Source organism: Kogia breviceps, chromosome 10 (genome assembly GCF_026419965.1).
Source record: "Kogia breviceps isolate mKogBre1 chromosome 10, mKogBre1 haplotype 1, whole genome shotgun sequence".
Taxonomy (NCBI): Eukaryota; Metazoa; Chordata; class Mammalia; order Artiodactyla; family Physeteridae; genus Kogia; species Kogia breviceps.
Window position 1 is genome coordinate 45443107 of NC_081319.1, and position 25572 is coordinate 45468678.

The 25572-nt window shown below is 41.5% G+C and overlaps 1 protein-coding gene across 4 annotated transcripts in view; it reads right to left on the reverse strand.

The window, feature by feature from the left end:
- Nucleotides 1-25572, reverse strand: part of ULK4 (unc-51 like kinase 4) — a 559443-nt gene that overhangs the window by 233031 nt on the left and 300840 nt on the right. For all 4 annotated transcript variants that reach the window (XR_010842631.1, XR_010842632.1, XM_059075830.2 and 1 more), the window contains one exon: nt 12591-12696. Coding sequence is in view for 2 of the 4 variants with exons in the window: in XM_059075830.2 (XP_058931813.1) it covers nt 12591-12696 (106 nt within the window). In the remaining 2 variants the exon portion in view is untranslated. The remainder of the gene's footprint in view (nt 1-12590; nt 12697-25572) is intronic.

Consider the following 25572-nt stretch of genomic DNA (forward strand, 5'->3'; position numbering starts at 1 on the left):
TCCAATGCAGGGGGTGCAGGTTCGATCCCTGGTTGAGAAGCTAAGATCCCACATGCCTTGCGTCCAAAAAACCAAAACATAAAACAGGAGGAGGGCTTCCCTGGTGGCGCAGTGGTTGAGAGTCCGCCTGCCGATGCATGGGACATGTGTTTGTGCCCCGGTCCGGGAAGATCCCACATGCCGTGGAGCGGCTAGGCCTGTGAGCCATGTCCGCTGAGCCTGCATGTCCAGAGCCTGTGCTCTGCAGCGGGAGAAGTCACAACAGTGAGAGGCCCGTGTACCGCAAAAAAAAATAATAATAATAATAAATTAATTAATTAGATTATTTGTGCCTTTTCTTTTAACATTAAAATGTAGCCATTTTTCTAAGTGAAAGATGCCAAACACAAAGGCTTCATATTATATGATTCCATTTATATGAAATGTCCAAAATAAGCAAATACATAGAGATGGAAAAGATATTAGTGGTTTCTGCGGAATGAACGAATGGGAATGACTGCTAAGGAGTACACGGGATTGTCTGAAGTCATGACAGTGTTCTAGAGTTAGATAATGGAGATAGTCCCACAACCATGTGATTACACTAAAAACTAGTGACTTGTGCACTTTAAAATGGTGAATTTTGTGGCATGTGAATTACACCTCAATGTTTAAACCTACACATTAAACAAGTGAAATTTCACTAAATACAGAAGAGTGAAGTATTTTCTAGAACTATCTTGGAGATAACATTAAAAAAAAAATCAATCCTTGGGACTTCTCTGGTGGTCCAGTGGATAAGAATCCATCTTCCAAGGCAGAGGACACAGGTTCGATCCCTGGTCAGCGAACTAAGATCCCACATGCCCCGGGGGCAACTAAGCCTGTGAGCCACAACTACTGAGCCGGCATACTCTAGAGCCCGCGCACCACAACTAGAGAGCCTGCATGCCCCAACTACTGAGCCTGTGTGCTCTGGAGCCCAAGCACCACAACTAGAGGGCCCGCGCACCTCAATGAAGAGCCCACATGCTGCAACGAAGATCCTGCGTGCTGCAACTAACACCCAATGCAGCCAAATAAATAAATAAATAATTTTTTAAAAAATCAATCCTTAAAATCAGTCCTAGCTCCCCCATCACAGAATCTTTAGGCATGGAGACCACAGGAAATGCTGATAGGTAGAACAGCGCATTCAGGAAGATGAAGGTGCAGGAAACTCATGTGAAATGCTTGAGATCAGTAAGGAAATTAAGCCACAACAGTCAGGGAGTCACAGTCAGGGGCCCTTGTTTAGTGAAAGACTACAATGCTTATTTTGGTGACGTTGACCATGACCACTGAATGCATTTAAGGATTGAGAAGACAACCCAGAACCAAGCGGAACTTTAGAAGAACCCAACTTTACTGGGGTCCACTGGAATTACCCCAACTTAGGCAATTTGTTAATGTAAGAGTTTTCACAGCCCACCCTAGAGCTTAGCCCACAGACACAAGAGTCAAAATGACATATTTCTGTTTTAATTCACTGAATTATGGGGTGGTTTGTAATCCAACAACAGCCAAATGAACCTAAAATAAACTCCATCTAGAATGAATAGGTATAATTGAATAAATCCCCTCAATAAAGGATGAAGTAAAGTGAACACTGAAATCAAGGAACACCAAACATTGACAGATATGTTAACAAGTGATGCTATAAATAGTTACACAGGGTAGTAAAGAAATACACATGCCTCTTATCAATAGTTAGCTGAAAAAACTCAATAAAATATTTCTGGCATCTTAAATGTAAAATATTATAAGATACCAACTGTGATATTACTACAGTCTAAACTTTACTTGCATACTGGAAGGTATTTAATTCCTCCTATAAGTAACTGAAATAACAAATGTTATCTAAGTGACTTCCCTGTTAGTCCAGTGGTAAAGAATCTGTCTTCCAATGCAGGGGACACGGGTTCGATCCCTGGTCGGTGAACTAAGATCCCACATGCTGCGGGGCAACTAATCCCATGTGCCACAACTACTGAGCCTGTGCACCTCAACTAGAGAGCCTGCGTGCCACAAACTACAGTGCCCACGCGCCCTGGAGCCCATGCACCACAGCCAGAGAAGAGAAAAAACAACCCGCACGCCACAACTAGAGAGAAGCCATGTGCTGCAATGAAAGATCCCACATGCCTCAATGAAGATCCTGTGTGCTGCAACTAAGACCCTAGGCAGTGAGAGGGAGGGAGGAGGGAGGAGAGAGGAGGAAGGAGGGAGGAGGGAGGGGGTGGAGGGGGGGGGGAGAAGGAAGGAAACCAATGTTGTCTAAGTAGTCCCAACAGGGAAAACTAGAATCAACTAAGGTAAAAATCACAGATAAGCCCGTTTTAGTTCAAGGTAAAGAAACACTTTCTAACAACTAGAATTCTTCAAAGGATGGAGTGTGCTGCTCCTACAGAGAAAGGGCTTTCTAATTCCAGACCCATTCACACAGCAATCCCTCAGGGTGACAGCAAACAAGAGTCCGCCTCTGTGTGGGAGCTGAGTCTACACAGCAAAGATTTTCCAACCTGGGTTATCATTAGCCTCACCTGGGATGGTACTCAGCCCCACTGATTCCCAAGCCACTGGTCTAATCTTCACAAGTCAACCAAGATAGAGGGGTAAGTAGGTAGTCAGTAATTACCAACCAATTTCCTAATCCTCAGTTCAAACTGAACTGCAGTCTAGCCATAAGTTTCCAAACAGCTTTTGACAAAAATGACTCTGTACTCCCCGAAGGCACCAGCCAGTTCTGCTGGCTTTTCCTCCTGTCTTGCCCAGTGTTTCCTCTGCTGCGGCCACACTGGCCTCCCCACTGTTCCTCTGACCTGCCAGGCAGGCTCCCACCTAGGATTCACACCTACTGTTCTCTCCGCCCACCTTCCCTCAGGTTTATCTGTATGGCTGCTTCTTCACTTCCTTCCAGCTTTTACTTAACAACCATATTCACAGTAAAGCGTCCTTGGCTCCCCAAGGTAGGATGTCGACCTCACTCCCATCCAGACACCTCATACCCCCTTTTTCTTGTTTACTCCTTCAGCATTTATCATCGTGTAACATCTAACTTTATCTAATGTACACTTCTTGATCATTTTTTTGGTTTGTTGTCTATTTTTGGGGGGTCTATTTTTTTCCACCAGAATGTCTGCTCCATGAAGGCAGAGATCTTGCCAGTTTTGTTCATTGCCATATTCCTTATACCAAGAACAGTGCCTGGCACACAAATACTTGCTGAAAGACTGGATGATCTAGATCAGGATGGAAAATCATCTGTTTTGTAAATAAATTTTCACTGAAACACAGTCATGTTCATCCCTTGATGTATTTATTGTTTATGGCTGTTTTTCTGCTACAAGAGCAGAACTGAGTAGTTGCAACAGATTATGGCCGACAAAGCCTAAACTATGTAAAATCTGGCTCTTTACAGGGTACTTTGCCAACCCCACGTGCGCCAGTCATAGTGTCATGTAAAGCTCTGGTTCTAAATGTCTAGGTAACTATGCTAAAGATGGCCATGGATTCATTGCAGCTCTTGTCATCAAAGACAGAGCCTCTTTCCCTATCCCTTGACCCAGGCTGGCTTAGTGATTTCCTTCAGTCAATAGCATGTGATGGAAGTGACAGAAGATTCCCGAGCCCAGGCCACAAGGGCTCTTGCAGCTTCCACTCAGACTCTTCTTGAATGCTGCCACCACGGGAAAAAGCCTGAGGGCTCCTCCTTGAGGGTGAGCATCCCGCCAGCCACACAAGGCTACACACACACACACACACACACACACACACACACACGAGTGAGTCCAGCTGACACCAGCAGAGCCCAGCCTATGCTGCCAACCCACGGAAAAGAAAGCAAATAAACGACTATTATTTTAAGTCACTTAGCTTTAAGGGGTGGTTTATTATCTAACAAAGGCTAACTGACTCAGTAAGATGTATTTATTATGATTTTTAGACTAAGCCCTTAGGGCAAATATTCCACTTCTTCTTCACAAACCCTCACACTACTGTGAAGGCAGTGGCCTCTTTCTGAATATATTCATTTAAATGTAATTTTCAGTTACTTCTTAAGTTGAATCATAGTTTAATAACTAAGTTTTACCAGTATGTGGATGTGAAAATTTCAGAGTAGTTGTGGGAGAGTCTGAGTTAGTGACTGTATAAGAGGGGTTGGCAAACCACGGCCAGTGGGCTGGCCACCTAATTTTTTAAAGAAAATTTATGGACACAAGGTCATAACCACTCATGTATGCATTGTCTGTGGCTGCTTTCCTGCTATATTAGCAGTATTGAGCAGTAGTGACAAAGATCATATGGTCCTACAAGCCTAAAATACTTCCTATCTCATCCTTTACAGGAAAGTTTGCCAACTCCTGCTCTGTGACATCATTTTGAATGTTATTCTTAAATGTAAAGGAATCTAAGAGAGCTATCAAGTACACCCTCAAAGCCCAAACAGCTCTCATAGTGATTTTCTGGTCTCTTGAGGAAACACCAATTTAGGCAGTTTTATAATACACCTAGCAAGAAATGAGTGTTTTGATTTCTGACACACCATAAACCAACGGGGACAAACAATTTCCTTAAATGCTCCTTTGGAGGTGCCACAGTTTTTTGGCTACTGCAGTGTGTCATGTACATCCATTATGCTGACAGCTCTGCTGGTAAAACTGAAGCTGGAATTAATATCCATTAACAAAAGGTCATTGCACACGTGTGAGCCAGCAGCCAATTTTAAAATGTTAATAACTCTAACACTTTTTTCAAATATAAACAAAAGGTCTTTGTTTTTTTAATTCTTTCCCTAAATGTTTCATTTAAAAATGAAAATGTTGGGCTCCCCTGGTGGCGCAGTGGTTGGAAGTCCGCCTGCCAATGCAGGGGACACGGGTTCGTGCCCCGGTCCGGGAGGATCCCTCATGCCGCGGAGCAGCTGGGCCCGTGAGCCATGGCCGCTGAGCCTGCGCGTCCGGAGCCTGTGCTCTGCAACGGGAGAGGCCACAACGGTGAGAGGCCCGTGTACCGTAAAAAAATAAAATAAAATAAATTAAATCCCTCAAATCATCCACTTCTTGTCTATATGTACCTTTTATCTTCCTACTCTACCTGAAACCTGCCCCTTTTAGAGCCTTGTCTCCTCAACAGGACCTTCAAGTGATGGATACTTCTTTGTCCACTCTGTCCGCATTTAACACTGGGCCTTAGTGGTGTCGCCTTGTACCCCCATTGCTGCTTCTAGACCAGATGTTGGCAAACTTTTTCTTAAAAGGCCCTAAGGAAAATATTGTAGTCTTTGTCTCAACTACTCAACGCTGCTATTAAACGACAAAGCCAGCCATAGACAACATGCAAATGAATGGGCATATCTATATTTCAACAAAAATTTATTTGTAAAAGTAAGCAGCCAGCTGGCAGGCTATAATGTACTGAATCTCAGATCAAAACTCTGTCCCACCTACTTCCCCTCCTCCAACTGCCATCATCCTCAGACCACTAGATCACCCCTGCCGCCTTATTCTCTGAGCTCAATGTTACACTAACACTACTCATGCCACAATTATTTTTGTGATGTCCACTCCACTCCACAAAACACGGAAAGGGGCTAGATACTATGAGAACTGAAGCTTATCCAGTTGGGGAGTGGGGATAGGCTGTAAGAAGAAATAAACTACGAATGTAAACTGTCCCTGCGTAAATGAGGGCCCTTGACACTTAAGCTTCATGTGACATCCACCTGTGCTTCTTCCGGTGCTCCAAATCTAACAGTCCTCTGAACACAAAATTTCAGTAGATACATTCCATCATCATAGACAATCCTTCCATGCCTGACCTCTCAATTCCCTAAGATTCTGTCTTCTAGGATTTTTTCCTTTATCCTGCCTCGGCCATGCAATCCCATGCTTTCATGGGCTAGTAGCTGCAACCTCTGGAGTCTCAATTTCAGGCATCTGACTCTTCATCCCCTCTCTCAGCTGGCCAATAGGGCTACTAAGAATCTTACAGGCATTATTCCACAGTATCCTGATTCTCAACCCAACTTACAGAGGAGAATGTTTGAAGGATTCATGGGTAGGCTTTTTGTTTAATGGAATAAACTTCAATAAGATTTACAGGAAACTAACAAAGTTTTTGCTAGAATTATAATGTCAGAAGAACCACCAGCTTGGATTAAAAAGGACAGGGAAAATTCATTTTAAGAATGAAAAGAGGTATTAGGGTCCCCTAACTTCTATGCACAGGAATCAGGCTGAAAAACCTACTAAGCTATAAATACGGGTCATTCTTACAGAAAAGGAACAATGATTTAGATGTTTTAATAGTTTGCCTTTCTAAAAATTTCATCTAAGTTATCTAATTTACTGGAATATAGTTAGTTTACAGTACTCCCTTATAGGCCTTATTTCTATAAGGTCAGTAGTAATGACCTACCTATCTGCAAATTAGCTGATTCTTTCTTCTGCCAATTCGTATCTACTATTGAGAACCTCTAGTGAATTAATCACCTCAATTATTACTTTTCAACTTAAGAATTTCCATTTGGTTCCTTTTTATAATGTTATCTCTTTATTGATATTCTCAACCTGCGCCGACATCATTTTCACGCTTTCCCTTTAAATTGTGACGTGGTTTCCTATAGTTCTTTGCATGTATTGATAATAGCTGATTTAAAATCTTTGTCTAGTTAATCGAACATATGGACCTCCTCTGAAATAGTTTTATTGACTGCATTTTTCCTGTATATAGGAAAAATAGGAAGGCCATACCTTCCTATTTTTTATTTTTTGGGGCATGCTTTATAATTGTTGATTAAAACTGGATATCTTAGATCATATAACGTGTAAACTTTGGAAGTCAGACCCCCCCACACACACACACCAATGGTTTTCAGTTATTGCTGTTTTGTTGTAGTTAGTTCAGTGACTCTCCTGTGCTAATTCTTTAAGTCTGTACTACCTGTAGTGTCAAGCCACAGAAGTCTGTGTCATTTAGCTCAGCACCCAACTAAAGACTGGCCAGAGATTTCCTTAAATGCCTTGAATCAGTAAGTCTTCCACCTTTGCCAAGGGGCTGTGTGTGTGTGTGTTGGAGGATGCCTTCAACATGTAGGCACTTTACAGCTCTGTGCGGGACCTCAACATCAGCTAGAGAGCCTTCTCTTCTTATAGAGACTCATCAGTTTTTCTTGAATAAACATTCCTTACATTGTCGCAAGCCTTTAGTAATTTGGTAATTTCCAGAGTTCACAAAGTTTACTACCAAACTTTTTTTTCCAGTGTTTTTGTTACTTTTATGGCAAGATAGGTTTATGGGGGTCATCAATGTACCCATTCTGGAAGCCTGCCTAGTAAGTTTTCTTTTAAAGAATTTCAGAGAAGAGGAAGAAAAAGATATTCTTTTCTAGTTAAGCCCTGCCTTGTATATTTTATTTCTTTCTGCAGATCTGAGTTTCAGTTCTCATCTGGTATCACTTCCCTTTATCTTGAAAAGTTAATTTAACATTTACCATTAGGCAGAAAGTTCCTTCCTCTCATTTACCTGAAATGTCCATATTTCACCTTCATTTTTAAAGGATATTTTCACTGAATATAAAAATCTAGGTTGGCAGCTTTTATTATGTCAACACTCAAGGTATTTTTCTGCTCTTCTGGCCTCTACTTTTTGTGACAAGAGATCAGCCATCATTTGTATTGCTGACCTCCCTTTATGTGTCATTTTTCTCTGAACACTTTCAAAATTTTTATCCTCAATTTTCAGAAGCTTGGATATTATGTGCATAAGTAGTTTCTGTTTTTCAATCTTACTAAGGGTTTTCTTAGCTGCTTGGATCTATAAGCAAATATTTCCACCGAATGTAGGAATATTTTGGCCATTATTTATTTAAATTATTTTTCTGCCCCATTATCCCTCTTCTGTTTCTGGGATTCCAATTACGCATATATTAGAATGCTTGATTATTGTCCTGCAGGTCGCTGACGTTCTTTCATTTTTTAAAAATCTTTCTCTTTGTTCTTCAAATGGGAAAACTTTACTAATCTTACAAGTTTAGTTACTATTTCTTCTGCAGTTTTTAATCTGCTAAACTCCAGGGAAGTTTTCATTTCAGATATTATACTTTTTGGTTCTAGACTTCTACTTGGCTCTATTTTTTCATAGATTCCATTTCTCTGATGAAATTCCCTATCTCTTTTCTCTTTGGCCTTGGATATATTTATAATAGATGTTTAAAAGCCTGATCTACCATTTCACAATATATACACCTACCAAATCATCACATTGTATACCTTAAACTACACATTGTTGTAGTTCGGCTGCATCTTTAAAAAAGTAGAAAAAAACTCCATCTAAAAAAAAAAAAAGTGCAACACATGAAAACTGGTACAGATTCCTGGTTTTGAGTTTCTCAGAATTCGGGATGATTTTAGGAAGTACAAGAATGCCAAGATCACATGAAATCACCTTGAATAATACAGTGAGAGCACTACTCTCCTTTCAAATCTCCTGATTGTCAAGAAAGCATCAGTTGGGTGCTAGGGTTATCTTACCTCTCTATTATTTGCTAATAAACATTTTTAACAGATAGGAAAAAAGTGTCTGATCTGGTCATTCCAACATCTGGGTGATCTTGGGCTTTGTTTGAACTGACATTTTATTTTTATTATTATTATTATCATCATCATGGGCCACATTTTCTAGTTTCTTTTTCATGTATATTAAGTTTTGGCTGTATGCTTGTCACTGTGGATAATATGTTGTAGACAGTGTGGGTTATATTGTCATCTTTTAAGTGGTATTTCGTTCTAGCAGGCAGTTAAATTCCTTGTGAATCTTTTGACCCTGAGGGATTAGTTTTATTCTTTGTTAGGAAAGGTCTATAGTGGTTTAATCCTTAGTCCTAGGACATGGTCGAAACTCTATGGCAGGTCTAGAGTAGCCTTTAGTTTCAGGCTGGTGTAACTTTACTTAGGTGCATAGCAAGGTTTCTCCACTGGCTAGGATGGAATTCCTACATCTCCTATCACTGCATAATTTCTTCTATCTCAAATTCAGCTCAAAAGAAGAGAGAAAACTTCCTTTAAAAAAAAAAAAAAGCAACACAGCAATGACACCAAAATCTAGCAAAAAACAGTATTTTTTAAAAAGAAAGAAACAGGAAACAAAACTACAGACCAATCCCACTTATGAGTAGCAATGGAAAATCCTGAATAAAAGATTAACAAAGAATTTAAGTAGCACAATTAAAGAATATTATATTCGTTACTTGGTTACTGACTCAAATGCTAGGATGATTTAATATTAGGTAATCTATTAAATATAATCTGTTACATGAATAGATCCAAGGAAAAATCATTTGCTCATTTCCAGAGATGCCAAGAAAGCATTTGACAAGTCGTTATTATTCTTGATTACAAAAGATAAAATTTAAATAGATAGGTACTTCTTAAACAGAACAAAAGATTCTGAGGTAATACCAAGGTATCCTCTATCTCATTCTCTTTGAATCTTGCAGTTGGACAAGAGAGAAAAAGTAGAACTATAAAAGTTGAAAAGAAAGATGGTTACTAATGGTTGTTATTATTATATAACCAGAAAGTACACAGAATCATTTAGAAACCATTCCTATGGAAAGTAATAAGAGAATTAACCTAGGAACAAAGTTAATAAATAGAAATCAAAAACTTTCAAACACATACTAAAAAAAAAAAAAGAAAACTATATTGGCAGAAAATTCCTTATTTCTAATAGCAAGCAAAAAAGGATGGGAAGAAACCTGGGAAGAGATAAACAACAAGAAATGCATATGGCCTATATAAGGAAAACTATAAAGAAACAAAGTCAAACAAACAGGAAAACATAACATACTCTTAGGTCCGAAGACAACCAATCTCATGTGACTTGATGGAAGTACAAATTGGCATGTTACTTACAACACCTTGTCAATATCTATGGAAATTACAGATGCATATACCCCTTGATCCAGCTATTCTAACCCCAGGAATTTACCCTATAGATAGTCCTGTTCCCGTGTAAAGGTATGCATGCATAAGGTTATTCATGCAGAACTATCTGTAATAGCAAAAGATTGGAGATTACCCATATCCATTAGAGTACTGGTCTATTCTGACATACCCATAAAACAGAACAGGATGCTGCTGTATGAAAGAATAAATATTTCTATGCACTAAAATCCCTCAACTGTTGGCAATATTTATTACTGCTGGGAATGCACATTTTTCTTAGGGGAGGAAAAAATACTGCCAACATTTAAATATAATGACCACATAGAAACAAAACTTAATTCTTGGGAGAAAAAGTCAGAACAGGGACTTAATGATCTTACCCACTGATTGATCTCATTCAAGTCTTATTTTTATGAACATTCAAATGAAAGATTTTATTAATATAAAAGTAGTAAACATTATGTTTAAAATGCAATATTCCCAACTTGATCTATAGAATCAATGCAATCCCAATCAAAGTCCAAGCAAGTTATTTTATTAGTATCAACAAACTGATTCTAAAGATTATATGAAAAGGCAAAGACCCAGAACAGCCAACACAATATTGAGGAGAAGAACAAAGTTGAAGGACTGATGCTACCTGACTTCAAGAGTTACTATAAAGCTACAGACATCAGAGACAGTGTGGTACTGGTGAAAGAATAAGCAAATAGATTAATGGAACAGAACAGACAGCCCAGAAACAGACTCACATAAATAGAGTTAAATGATCTTTGGCAAAAGAGTAAAGGCAATACAATGGAGCAAAGACAGTCCCCTCAACAAATGGTACTGGAACTAGACAGCAACATACACACACACACACAAAACCTACCTTATACTTCTCACAAAAATTAACTCAAAACGGATCAGACCTAATTGTAAAAAATTCAAAACTATAAAACTCCTAGAGGATAACATAACAAGATGACGTTGGGTATAGTGATGACTTTTGAGATACAACACCACAGACAAAATCCATAAAAGAAATAACTGATAAGCTGGACTTAATTAAAATTGAAAACTTCTGCTCTGCAGAAGACAATACCAAGAGAATCAGAAGACAAGCCACAAAATTGGGTGAAAATATTTGCAAAAGATAGATCTGATAAAGGACACTTGTTCAAAATATACAAAGAATTCCTGAAACCCAACAGTAAGAAAACAAATAACCCAGTTAAAAATTAGGTTAAAGATCTTAGCAGAGATCACCAGAGAAGATACACAGATGGAAAACAAGAATACGAGGAAATGCTCCACATCATACACCACCAGGGAAAGACAAATTAAAACAATGAGCTACCACTACACACCTATCAGAACGTCCAAAATCCAGAATACTAACAACACAAACTGCTGGCAAGGATGCTGAGGAACAGGAACTCTCATTCACTGTGGGAAGGCAAAATGGTACAGCCACTTTGGAAGACAATTTAGCAGCTCCTTACAAAAGTAAACAGTTAGTGTATGACTAGCAATTGCACTTCTTGGTATTTACCTAAAGGAGTTCAAAACTTAAGTCCACTCAAAAAGCTGCACACAGATATTTACAGCAGCTTTATTCAGAACTGCCAAAACCTGGAAGCAACCAAGATGTCCTTCGTTAGGTGAATGGATTAATAAACTGTGGTACGTCCAGACGATGGAGAATTATTCAGTGCTAAAAAGAAATGATCTATCAAACCATGAAAAGACATGGAGAAACCTTAAATAAACATTACTAAGTGAAAGAAGCCAATCTGAAAAGACTACCTACTGTGTGACTCTAACTTTATGACATTCTGGAAAAGGCAACACTAGGGAGACAATAAAAAGTGCAGAGGTTGCGAAAGGCAGGGGTGTGAGCAGGCAGAGCACAGAGGATTTTTAGGGCAGTGAAAGAAAAGACACCGTATAATATTGTGATGATGGATATATGTCATACATTTGTCCAAACACATAGAATGTACAACACCAAGAGTGAACCCTATTGTAAACTAAGGACTTTAGGTGACTAGGATGTCAATGTTGGTCCATCTTTAGTAAAGAACATACCACTTTGGTGAGAGATGTTGGCAATGGCATAAGTTATGCATGGGTCGGGGGGCAGCCGTTGTATGGGAAATCTCTGCACCTCCCTCTCAATTTGGTTTTAAACCTAAAACTACTCTAAAAAAAATGAAGTCCTTAAAAAGTTTTTCATTTTAATATTACAGATATGCATCAGGTGTAAAGTAAAGCCACCCTCAATTCATCCAGTCTCATTTTCCAAGGTGCTTCTGACCATATATGCTTTCATTCTGATAGGCACAAATAAGTCTAAATACTCTGCTTACACTCTACTTCTTGGTTTCTCATCTGTGAGGAGTTTGTATTGATTTTGTGCCATGAAGGAGAATGAATTAACTCAGAGAATCTACCACAATCTAATGACACTTTCCATTTTTGCTGGTAACGTTATCATTATTTGTACACCTTAAAACATCTATTTTGATTGATCAACTTTAAATAGTACTTCTTGAGACTCTCTACTACGTAAAATGAGGAAACTTACAAATAGGCAAAATTCAACAAAATCAAAGATGAAGTCTAAGAAGCATTTACCTTGTTCATAAAGTAGCTTCATATTCAAATCTTTGCAGGTGACCAGATTGTTGAGCAATGCAACCACACTTTGCATGGTGTTACCCAGAATGTTCGCCTGATGTTCCTGCAACAGATCACCATTCCATCATAACAGTACAGAAATAGCATTACATCGTAATAAAGACAAATGATCAAACGACCTCCATCCCTTCATTCTTTTGCAAGGTGGAATGATTATCTCTTTGCACTTGGGTGAAGCAGACCCCTCTGTGGTAAGGCCCCATCAGTGAGTTAGGTGAGCGGGAGGCAGTATGAATCGCTCAGCACCAGCACTGCTGCATGCAGCCCCCTGCCCATGCACTGAGGGACAACCACATAGCCCTCTGTGCTTTCAAGGGGCACCAAGGGAGTCAGAGAGATCATAAATCAAGTACGTGGAACTTAGGAAACCACACCTGAAAGTGATTTTGAGATCACAGAAGAAAAACTTCTTAAAGAAGTATTTCTGCAGTTTGGAGAGTAAACTGCTATTTTCCTTCTTTACTCTTACACATTGCTGGTTATGTTGGATATGACTTACTGCATCACTGCTTCAGTGTAATAAACTACACTTGGGACCTGAAAAAGTGAATTTTGCTTTCCCTAACACTTTGCATCATACAGCAGGGAGTAACTTTGGCCTTCATTTCTCATTGTAAAGACACAAAAGACAACTTCTTTGTAACTTTTAAGAGATCTTAAAAATAACTTGGGGCCTCCCTGGTGGCACAGTGGTTGAGAATCCACCTGCCAATGCAGGGGACACGGATTCGAGCCCTGGTCTGGGAAGATCCCACATGCTGTGGAGCAACTAAATCCGTGAACCACAACTACTGAGCCTGTGCTCCAGAGCCCGCGAGCCACAACTATTGAGCCCGCATCCCGCAACTACTGAAGCCCCCATGCCTAGAGCCCATGCTACACAACAAGAGAAGGCACAGCAATGAGAAGCCCGCGCACCTCAACGAAGAGTAGCCCCCACTTGCTGCAACTAGAGAAAGCCCACACACAACAACGAAGACCCAACACAGCCAAAATTAAATAAATAAAATAAATTTAATAAAATAACTTGCTTTAGTTTTGTTTCCTTTTCACTCTTCAGAAATTTTAAAAAATTAAACAACTAGCACTGATTGTGACTGAAACTATAAAATTTCAAATAGTATAAAAATAAAGTGTTTAAGCTCCAGGACTAGGGGAGGCAAGCCAGTTGCATAGAGTATAGAAAGAATGGAGGCACTCACTCTCAGGACTGTGCCAATGCAAGCACTTGCTGGAAGTGAGTGCTTCTAGGCAGCTAGCTTGTCCCACACTAGTCCTGGCCCCGCCCCTTGGTCACTCTGTTAATAAAGAATCCTATCCTAAACAGTTATGGGTGTATCAATTTAGTAGACTCTATCCAGACCCTTTCCTATTCATATTCTCCCTTTCTCTCTCTCTCCCTCTCTCTCTCTCTCCCTCTCTCTCTCTCTCTCTCTCACACACACACACACACACACACACACAGAATACATGGTTTGCTCTGTGATCTAAACAAGTTATATCATATTTGATAATTCACTCAACAAATAACTAATGAAGAGCTATTATGTACCAGGCACTGTTCTAGGCACCTGAGGGAACAAAACAAGGTTCCCTGTCCTCACAGAAATAGACAACAAAGAAGAGGCACAGGGACTTCCCTAGTGGTCAAGTGGTTAAGATTCCACACTCCCAAAGCAAGAGGCCCAGGTTCGATCTCTGGTCAGGGAACTAGATTCCGCGTGCTCCAATTAGATATTCCGCATGCCACAAATAAGACCCAGAGCAGCCAAATAAAAGTAAATAAATACTAAAAAAAAAAGGGGGGGGGAAAGGCACAGTAAATAAGTAAACTGGACTATGTGTTAGAATATAACAAGTACTATGGTAGAAAAAGAAAAGAGCAGACCAGGAAAGGACAGTTGGGAATTTAGCAGTGAGGCTGTCCATCATTTTACAAGGTGTGGTCAGGGTGGGACTCATTGAGAAGGTGTCATCTGAGTGGAAAATTTTATTTTACGTTTTAAATGCTAAAGCATCTTAGAATTCTTTGAACTAATTTAGTTTTAATAAAATTTTCTTTTGAAATAATTTTAGATTTACAAAAGAGTTGCAAAGACAGTGTAGAGAGTTTCCATATACCCTTCACCCAGATGTTCCCTATGTTAACAGCATACCCAACCAAGGTACACTGATCAAAACTCGGAACTGGGACTTCCCTGGTGGTCCAGTGGTAAAGAATCTGCCTTCCATTTGTCACAGAACTAGAACAAAAAATTTCATAATTTGTATGGAAATACAAAAGACCTCGAAGAGCCAAAGCAATCTTGAGAAAGAAAAATGGAGCTGGAGGAATCAGGCTCCCAGACTTCAGACTGTACTACAAAGCTATGGTAATCAAGACAGAATGGTACTGGCACAAAAACAGAAATATACATCAATGGAACAGGATAGAAAGCCCAGAGATAAACCCACACACATATGGTCACCTTACCTTTGATAAAGGAGGCAAGAATATACAATGGAAAAAAGACTCTTCAATAAGTGGTGCTGGGAAAACTGGACAGCTACATGTAAAAGAATGAAATTAGAACACTCCCTAACACCATACACAAAAATAAAGTCAAAATGGGTTAAAGACCTAAATGTAAGGCCAGACACTATCAAACTCTTAGAGGAAAACATAGGCAGAACACTCTATGACATAAATCACAGCAAGATCCTTTTTGACCCACCTCCTAGAGAAACGGAAATAGAAACAAAAATAAACAAATGGGACCTAATGAAACGTAAAAGCTTTTGCACAGCAAAGAAATCCATAAACAAGATGAAAAGACAAGGCTCAGAACGGTAGAAAGGGCTTCCCTGGTGGCACAATGTTTGAGAGTGCGCCTTCCAATGCAGGGGATGCGGGTTCATGCCCCGGTCTGGGAAGATCCCACATGCCATGGAGCGGCTGGGCCCGTGAGCCATGGGCGCTGAGCCTGCACATTCGGAGCCTGTGCTCCGCAACGGGAGAGGCCACAACAGTCAGAGGCCCACATAACGCAATAAATAAATAAATAATGGTAGAAAATATTTGCAAATGAAGCAACTTACAAAGGATTAATCTCCAAAATTTACAAGCAACTCATGCAGCTCAATTTCAAAAAAAAACAAACAACCTAATCCAAAAATGGGCAGAAGACCTAAATAGATCTTTCTCCAAAAAAGATATACATAATGCCAACAGACACATGAAAGAATGCTCAACATCATTAATCATTAGAGAAACGCAAATCAAAACTACAAGGCGATATCATCTCACACCAGTCAGATTGGCCATCATCAAAAAATCTACAAACAAGAAATGCTGGAGAGAGTGTGGAAAAAAGGGAACCCTCATACACTGTTGGTGGGAATGTAAATGGATACAGCCACTATGGAGAACAGTATGGAGGTTCCTTAAAAAACTAACAATAGAACTACCATACGAGCCAGCAATCTCACTACTGGGCATATCCCCTGAGAAAACCATAATTCAAAAAGAGTCATGTACCAAAATGTTCATTGCAGCTCTATTTACAATAGCCAGGAGATGGAAGCAACCTAAGTGTCCATTGACAGATGAATGGATAAAGAAGATGTGGCACATATATACAATGGAATATTACTCAGCCATAAAAATAAATGATACTGAGTTATTTGTAGCAAGGTGGATGCACCTAGAGTCTGTCATACAGAGTGAAGTAAGTCAGAAAGAGAAAAACAAATACCATATGCTAACACATATATACGGAATCTAAAAAAGAAAAAAAAAATGGTCATGAAGAGCCTAGAGGCAAGATGGGAATAAAGACGCAGACCTACTAGAGAATGGACTTGAGGACACGGGGAGGGGGAAAGGTCAGCTGGGACAAAGTGAGAGAGTGGCATGGACATATATACACTACCAAATGTGAAATAGATAGCTAGTGGGAAGCAGTCGCATAGCACAGGGAAATCAGCTTGGTGCTTTGTGACCAGCTAGAAGGGTGGGATAGGGAGGGTGGGAGGGAGGGAGACACAAGAGGGAAGAGATATGGGGATATATGTATATGTATAACTGATTCACTTTGTTATAAAGTAGAAACTAACACACCATTGTAAAGCAGTTATACTCCAATAAAAACGTTAAAAAAAAAAAAAAATCTGCCTTCCAATACAGGGGACGCAGGTTCAATCCCTGGTCAGAGAACTAAGATCCCACATGCCATGGGGCAAGTAAGCCCATGATCCACAGCTACTGAGCTCATGCGCTTGAACTAGAGACCCTGCATGCTGCAAAACTACAGAGCCTGCACGCTCTGGAACCTGCATGCCACAATTAGGGAGAGAAAACCCGCATGCCACAACTAGAGAGAAGCCTGCACACCACAACAAAAAAGCCCGCATGCCTCAACGAAGATCCGGTGTGCTGCAACTAAGACTTGATGCAGCCAAACATAAATAAAATAAATAAATAATAAATAAATAAATCTTTAAAATAAGAAAAAAACTAGGGACTTAACACTGATAAAAAACTAACAGTGGAACTACAGACTTTATTCAAATTTCACATTTTCCACTAACATCCTTTTCTGTTCTGGGATCCAATCCAGGATACCATATTGCATTTAAAATTAACTCATTTTTGCAATACATATTTACTAAGTGCCCACTGTTCTAGGTACTTGGCTTATGTCAGTGAATAGACCAAAAAAAAAATTTTTTTAACTAATTTTTTAAGAAACAGCCCTGCCCTTGTGGATGCCCTGTGGAGTTTCCCTTGAAGCAGAGGGGAAAGACAACATAGTAAATAATTCCATGGTATGTTAAAGGTGATATACACTACAGGAGAAAACAGAACAGGGTAAAGTGGTTTGGGAGTGCGGCAGGGGAAGGCTGCAGTCTTAAACAAGGCACGTAAGGCATACCTCCTTCAGAAGGCAGCACCTGAGCAGGTTTGGATTTACTCTTTATGCTGCCAGGTTCTGTTAGCTAGTTTGTTTTAGGGTAGTTGAATCAATGTTATTGGCCTATGAGTGACATCCTCATCTGATTTTAGTATCAGTTTCACGCTAGCCTTGTCCATCCATTTTATTCCACAAATATTTATTATGCATCTATTTCTGGGTGATGTGGTAGAACTCACCAATAAAAGCAACTGGGCTCAGGGTATTTTTACCGGTAGATCTTTAAATATTTTTTTGAAAAACATCTTATACTCAGGAATGTACACACTGACCCAATTTTATTTCCATTTTCCAAGAAAATCACCTATAATGGCCAAGTTTCCAAACGTATCATAATAGAATCGTACACAGCAGTCACCTGTCTTCACCTGTCTTCTCTGAACCGACTGACATCACCTTTTACCTGTCTCCTCCCTCCTTATTGGTCAGACTCACCAAAGCCTTGCCTATTTTATTGGTCTTTTCAAGGAACCAGATTTCCGTTTTACTCAAGAATCTACATTTGTGACTTCGAGTTAGTCATTACAAATGTACACGATTTCCCACTTCCCTCTCCTAGATATGCAGGAGGACGGCACTTCCCTGCCCCCTCATAATTCGAGATGCCCATAACTGGACTTACTTTGGCCAATTAGACTCATCTGGGCAGAAGCTTTAAGGGTCAGAGAGGGCTTTGCCGTCCTGTCTTTCCTCTGCCCTTAAGATCAGTGATGGTCTAGACGGTAGAGGCTCCAGTAGCCCAGGTCTCAGAGACACCGGGACTCCCTTGATGAACATATGGCTTCCAAAGCTCACCAAAATACCAACACAGCATCAGGTTCTGAAACTGCAGTTAACAGACGTGTACATCCCACCAGCAGGAGCCACTTGATTTCATGAGTCTTATCATCTATATCTTTAATACAAGACAAAAGGTCTGCTTTCCAAATACCACTGGCTGAAAATTTATATTCTTTAGAAACACAAGGTCAAGAGTGGATGTTAATGTTTGATGCTATTAGGCTGTGAGTTTCTCTGTTTTACCTTTACAGACAGATAAACAAAAGGTCACTGAAAGTATAAGCGAGGGAAAGACATCAGACGAGCCTAAACAGAAGACTTACTAGCTGCGGGGCTGGCAGCCGGGCCCAGGGGACAGCAGAGCCCGTTCAGCGCCATGCCTGCCACTCCCCGACACGCTGACAGTGCCTTGCATTGTGGTCACCGTAAAATAACTCTCACTGGCATCCAAGCTTAATAAAAACACCTTCATTCTGCTCAAAAAGGGCAATCGATAGATACGGAGAAGCCAAACTCAACAGCCTCAACCATATACAATTCACTGACACCGGCTTAAGAACGTTAATGTGGAAGCAATGGGCTGCCACCAATTTCATCTAATTGTTCTTACAGTTGGTTGGAAGGAAAGGGTGATTAATAAGCACGAAGATGACATGACATGTTACTCATGATAAAGTAACTAATGATACATAGGAAACCTATTCTTGTGAAGAATAAAGACACCAACAGGGCTTCCCTGGTGGCGCAGTGGTTGAGAATCCGCCTGCCGATGCAGGGGACACAGGTTCGCGCCCTGGTCTGGGAGGATCCTACATGCCGCGGAGCGGCTGGGCCCATGAGCCATGGCCGCTGAGCCTGCGCATCCGGAGCCTGTGCTCTGCAATGGGAGAGGCCACAACAGTGAGAGGCCCGCGTACCGCAAAAAAAAAAAAAAAAAAACACTAACAAATCTCTTCTTTTGGTTCCATTTGGTAAAATAACACATACCACTCCTGGTTCAAAGGCCAGTCTGTTGGCAAATATAGGTCAGTTTTACTGGAGATAAATCCATTGTTCCTTCCATATACATGTTTTTATGATTAAATGCACCTTTTCTGTGCTCTTGGCAGTATTTCTGGCTCGTTGCAAAGCCAATACTTTGGTTTCTGTTGTGCTCACAGAGCGACGGCCACCTGTTGATGTAGGCATTTCCCGTAAGTTCAAAAGCCACGTTTCCAAACCTCCGTTACCCCTGAGCACTAAGAACCCAGGACCGTACCCCAGCCAACCAGGTCCTGAGACTCCTGGCCTGGAGTTTCCAGAATCACTGCAGAAGGAAGGGCTCTGCCAGCCCCACTACTCAATCCGCAGAGGGGCGTAAAGGTACACCCTATCAAAAGCCCCCGCCAACCTTATCACCGGAAACACTCAGGGCACCATATTTGATGCAGAGGATAGAGACCAATAGTCCTACAACCAGACTGGGAGGCATGGTTCCTTTTCTATTCTAGCCATTATTCAAAACACTATTGTGTTTTAGTTTCTTTGTTGTTGATTTTCAGACCATTCATAGACTGAACTTTGTTCTAAATAAAGTAGGGGCATTATTAAAATTATATTATAAAATTGTACTTACTTCCTCTCCCTTCATGTAGGGATACATGCTTCTTACCTAGTATGAGGGACGGAGACCATGGAACAGAGTCATGGTTCCTGCTCAAGATGACAAAATGGTTCTCTAGGGGAACCTAGACAGTTACTGCTGTGGCCTAGATCATAACTTCCCCCAGAAAAAATGCTAAAGACAGGCGAAGAGTAGTTGAGAAGGTATAAATATGAATTAAGCATACTTCTATTAGTTTCTATCAAATTGAGTTATTTCATTTCTCTTAGCAACTTTATTAAGATTTGTTCTTGCTGTTCACAACCATATTCAGAGCCCACAGGGGATAAATTATGCTTTGAAAAACATCATATTTACTTTCAAAGTCAGAGCAGAGAATTATATGAAGGGAGAAACCACCAGGGTAAACATGTGGGACAAGAGTTCTTCTCAGGACCCTGGAAGACTGATGTAAAGAGGAAAGGGAACCACAAGTTTGATTCAAAGACCTTGGGTCAGAGCTGGAGGGAAGGGATAATGTTGATTAAAGGCTGTGTCTTCATTAGATGTTCCTCTAAGACAACCCCTCTCCCTAAAAAGGTCTACCAGAGCCCCAGGGTGAAAGGACTGTAACAGAAGCCTAGGTAAAATCCTGGTGTCTTTTTTTTTTTTTTTTAATCCCCATGGCTCACTAATAAAGAAAGGGGTCCACACCACTGGCACCCCAACACATGGAAGAAAAGTGGTGTGAGGAGAGAAGGAAGCTTTTAACGACCTGCAACAGGGTCTCTGGCACAGGGTCTGGGTCCCAGGCACCAGCAGCTTCTGTGCTGACTGAGGCAGAGCAGCCACATGGGTCCAAGCCGGGACAAGGCAGAACTGACAATATACTGATAAGGTACTATGTGCCATGGCCTCTACGCCAAGCATTCTATCTCATTTAATCCTCACCGAAATCCTGAAGTGACTACAGTTCTCCCCTCTTTACAGATAAGGACATTGAGGTTAGCGAGATGAAGTGTCACTTGCCAAGGATCACCCAGCTCCTCGATTGTGAAGCCGGGATTCAGTCTGTAGGATGGCAGGGCTCCCTAATCACCAAGCGACGTCGCCAGGGGACCACATTAATGGATCAGGAGAGCGGAGGGTGGGGTGTCAGGGTCACCAGTCAGCACACCCCAGGTTAGCCAACATGACCTGAGGACCCATGGACTTAAAGGAATCCAGAGGCAGGGGTGTAAGCGGCACAGACATATTGATTTGGGGTCGCGACTGTAATGTTGCCCTCCGTCTTCAGCTACAATGTGACCAGCCCTGTGTCACCACCACCGGGAACTCCTGGCTTCACAAGAGCCCTTAATACAGATCATTTGCTGTAAGACACGCAACCCGGGAAGCAAGATGTGGGTATTAGGCAACTAAGGAAAGGGAAGAAAGGGCATACCACCCCCAAGGATGAAATTACATACTAGCACAGTCAATGGCCACATGATCGAGACACTCAGTGTTAGCGTAGGCTTGATGGGTGAGAAAGGAAGCTGAGCTCACAGGAGAAGCCATCACTGCTATCCTACACAAAGTCACTCAAGGCGATCCTAACTGCACTTTAAGAGTATGACAAAAATCTTTAACTCCTCCATCCATAGCCCAATAAGCAAGGCTGACCTAATTTGTGTGCCCAGCGCTACAGTGTGTGGACATTTAACAAACAGGGCACTTGAGAGTTCTAATAAAACATAGCATTTGCCGGTAGAGATAATTAGAACTGAAGCCACAAAATTCTAGTGTTTGGCAACACAGATGAAACAACTTCATTAAAATGTACAGCTTCAGCAAATGAAAGGCAGGAGAGCACTGGACCCTGAAGAATCAGCCTTCTCAAAACTAATTGCTTCAGTGCTTGAAGAGGACAGCTCTGCAACACCAAAGGGCACAGCAAGGAAACACTGCTAAAAAACGATCAGCCTTCCCAAAGTGCTTTCACTGTAAACAGAGCGCTATATTTGATGCTAATATCTGAAGATGGAAATGGCACTAGAAGACTCCAGATGTCCACATGAAAAAGTTGGGCTGGGGTCTGAACAGTCCGGGTAGGAGATACCTCTAACGATCAAAAATAACAATGAACTGTGGCAACTCTCTTCCGCCCTTCGTGTGGGTCGGGATTCAAAAGACAACACATTAGAAGACAGAACCGATCCTACAAGGTTAGAGAGCACCGAGAGAACGAAAAGCAGAAGCACACACAAGTGATGCACACGTGACATCCACGATCTCTTAGAAATAAACACACAGCATATCCCATTCAACACACATTCACATTACCTTTTGGGGGGAAAACTTACGTTGCTCTGCAAGCTGCCCCTGTACTGCGCGTGTACTTGCACTTGGTACAGATGTGCTGCCCCAGGACGTAGTGGGGTGTCCACCCACTCTCCTTTTCATACGTTCTCCTGCATGGCCAGAATGCTAGAGATCTGGAGCCTGCAGAAACGAGCCTTCAGAGCACCCAAACCACACGAGTACAGGCGTGCAGGTTATTGATTTTTCACAAGGCTGTCCCACAGGCAGCTCAAACTCAGTGGAATCTGAACTGAACTCAGCTCCTTTCCCCTCACACTTTCTCCTTTTCCATTTTCCAATTCAATGAACGGCCCTCCAATCTGCCCAGCTACCCAGTCATAAATCTTGGAACCACCCGGGACTACGGTCTGCATTCTCATCTCCCACATCCAATCAGCCACGACAGTCCCCTGGTTCTCCCCGAGCCCCTCCTGAATCTGTCGTCTGCTCTCCATCCCCACTGCCACTGCCCTCTTTGGCCGGGGCCACCACCATCTCCTAAAGATATCTCTACCTCCGGCCTCACCGTTCTGACTGCTAACCAGCTTCCTCTTTCTAAAGTGGCAGAGATTAGGCTCCACTCCCAGGGCTGACATCGGGGGCCGTGGGCCTGGGGAGTGAGTGTGTCGGAGTCTACAGTAGATCCAGGATGGAGGGAGGCCACTGCTTCCCACAGTCCAGTTTCTGTCCAGAGTCCCAGTGGGATTCCAAGGCCTGAAAGGGGGAGAAGCCTCAAGAACCAGGAGATGACAGACCAATGGCACTGGAGCTCCAAGGCTTTCAATCCCAGAGGAGCATTGCATTATGATTTCGAAATAGTCTCAAGACTTATCGCGACAAATACTGACCCCTGGGGGTGAGGAACAGGGAAGGACACAAACTGGATTAAACGGCTAGGGCACAGAGTGATTTAAAATGAATTCACTCATTTATCTCATAAATATATATATGGGATTTCCTGGGAAGAAAGGCCAGGATGTAGGGGTCCAAAGTGGGACTGTTTGGGGTATGAGGAAGTTGGTGCTGGGGTAACCGCTACTGGGCCTTTGCTCTACCAGCTGTGAAGCAGTTAACCAGCTCCTCTGCCCTGTGGTCGGGGTTTTGTGGGGCTGAGCAGACTCCGAGGAGACTCCGAGGGCCAGGAAATGTTCTTCTCCCATCTGTAGCCAAAAACATATGATGCTCTCACCCTAAGGGCCTAGAGGTATAAAATTAAGTCCCTTCTTTAATTTAGATCTCCCTCCATCCTTCTGGTTAAACACACAAGAGAAAAGAGTTTCAAATTGTTTTTAAATTTGACTGACAAACATGGTAGAGCCCCTCTAGCAGCAAATACAAGTTATTATCAGCAATACATTCCAGCTGGCACAGAAGGGAGTCTGGCTTAGCTGGTACCATCTGTCAATCAGTGTGCCAGCTCGGCTCTAGAATCCCAGTCCTGTGCAACACCCACGTCAGTGCACTGTGGATGCCCTTCCGGCAGGTTAATTGTGTCACCTGGCTTTCCCAGCTGTGCCCTTTCACATTATTTAGGCTTCTAACAGGAAGCTTCCGTCCTCTGGGCTCCCAGCAGGGCCCTAGGCCTCAAGGCAGGAGCAATAGGCCCGAGCTAACACTATTTCGGAGGGAGAACCCTGGCCATGGAGTCGAAGGGAAGCTGCCAGGACCAGTGTCCCCAGGGATGGATTGTGCCCCTTTCATGTGTCTGCCTGGAGTGTTGAAAGACAGGCCACTCTGGTCCACAACATGCTCTCTGAGCTAAATACAGGCCTGAAATAGCGGGGACAGATGAGAAAGAGAAAATACAAGTGTGCATCCAGACACAAAACCCCTCCTGCCTTCTCTTAGCATTCCTGCCAACGTGCAAAGTAAGAACAACAACAACAAAAGTAACGAAACTGGGTCATTTGTAGAGATGTGGATGGACCTAGAGACAGTCCTACAGAGTGAAGTATGTCAGAAAGAGAGAAACAAATATTGTATATTAACATATCTGTGGAATCTAGAAAAATGGTACAGATGAACCAGTTTGCAAGGCAGAAATAGAGACACAGATGTAGAGAACAAACGTATGGACACCAAGGAGGAGGGGCGGATGAATCAGGAGATTGGGATTAACATATATACACTAATATGTATAAAATAGAGAACTAATGAGAACCTGCTCTATAGCACAGGGAACTCTACTTCACTGTACAGTAGAAACAAACACAACATTGTAAAACAGCTATACGTGAATAATAAAAAAAAAAAAAATGAAAGAAAAGGAAAAGAGCAACAATAAAAAAAAAAATTAAAGGCTTGGCAAACTCATATTCCTTCTTAAAAATTCAGGCCAGATGTTGTTTGCTGAAGCTGGGGTGCGGGCAGGCACGAAGGCTGCCCTTCTCATGCTGGACGGCATTTGCATCACCTTCCCGTGCTTGCCTTCATCACAGCACCTACCACATCCCTTAACTGTTGTTCATCCACTCCTCAACCAATGCCGAGCCCCTTGAGGGAAAAATTAGGACTTTTAGCCGGGTCTCCAGAGCCTAGGTGCAGTGCCCAGTATGCAGTGGCCTCTGGTAAAATAAGGAAATGCTCAATGTCGCTTATACAAACACAGCTCAGGAAGGGATATACAGCTTGTGGGATGCTCCTTTGAGAAATGAACTCGTCAGCAACTAGAAACTGCCTTCAATCAAGCAATCAGTAAATATTTATGGAGCGCCTAAAGTTTGCTATTTAAGGGTGTGAAACAGAACTACAAAAGGATAAAAAAATGACCTTTCTCAAAACGTTTTCAATCAGTATCTATTTACATCTGAATAATGTTTGCAATAAGTGATACATTCAGATATTTTGACTTAAAATGAAATACATAAAATCTCTCACCTACTACATATTTGTCAAGTATACTCATGAAGCACTTGAATCAGCATGGAAAATGTACACTCTAAAATCGTGAAAGATGTTGAAAGTTTTAATGGGACCCTCCGTTAAAGATAACTGCTTGCAAATATAAAGAAATGTCCTATTCTAAAGAAAGAAAATATTACAGAAGGCAAAAATGAATGAAAAGATCAATACACAGAATTATCACAAGACAGTTCTCAATTACAGCTGTCTTGACTGTGGGAGTTCCCCAGGTGTTGGGTCTGACGGTTCCTGTCCCAAAGGAGAACTAGTAAATCCTGCAGGAAAAAGATATTAGCGGGAAATGACTGGAAGTTTACTTAAACTTAGGGTTTCAAGGCACATTAAAAAAATGGTGCAGTAA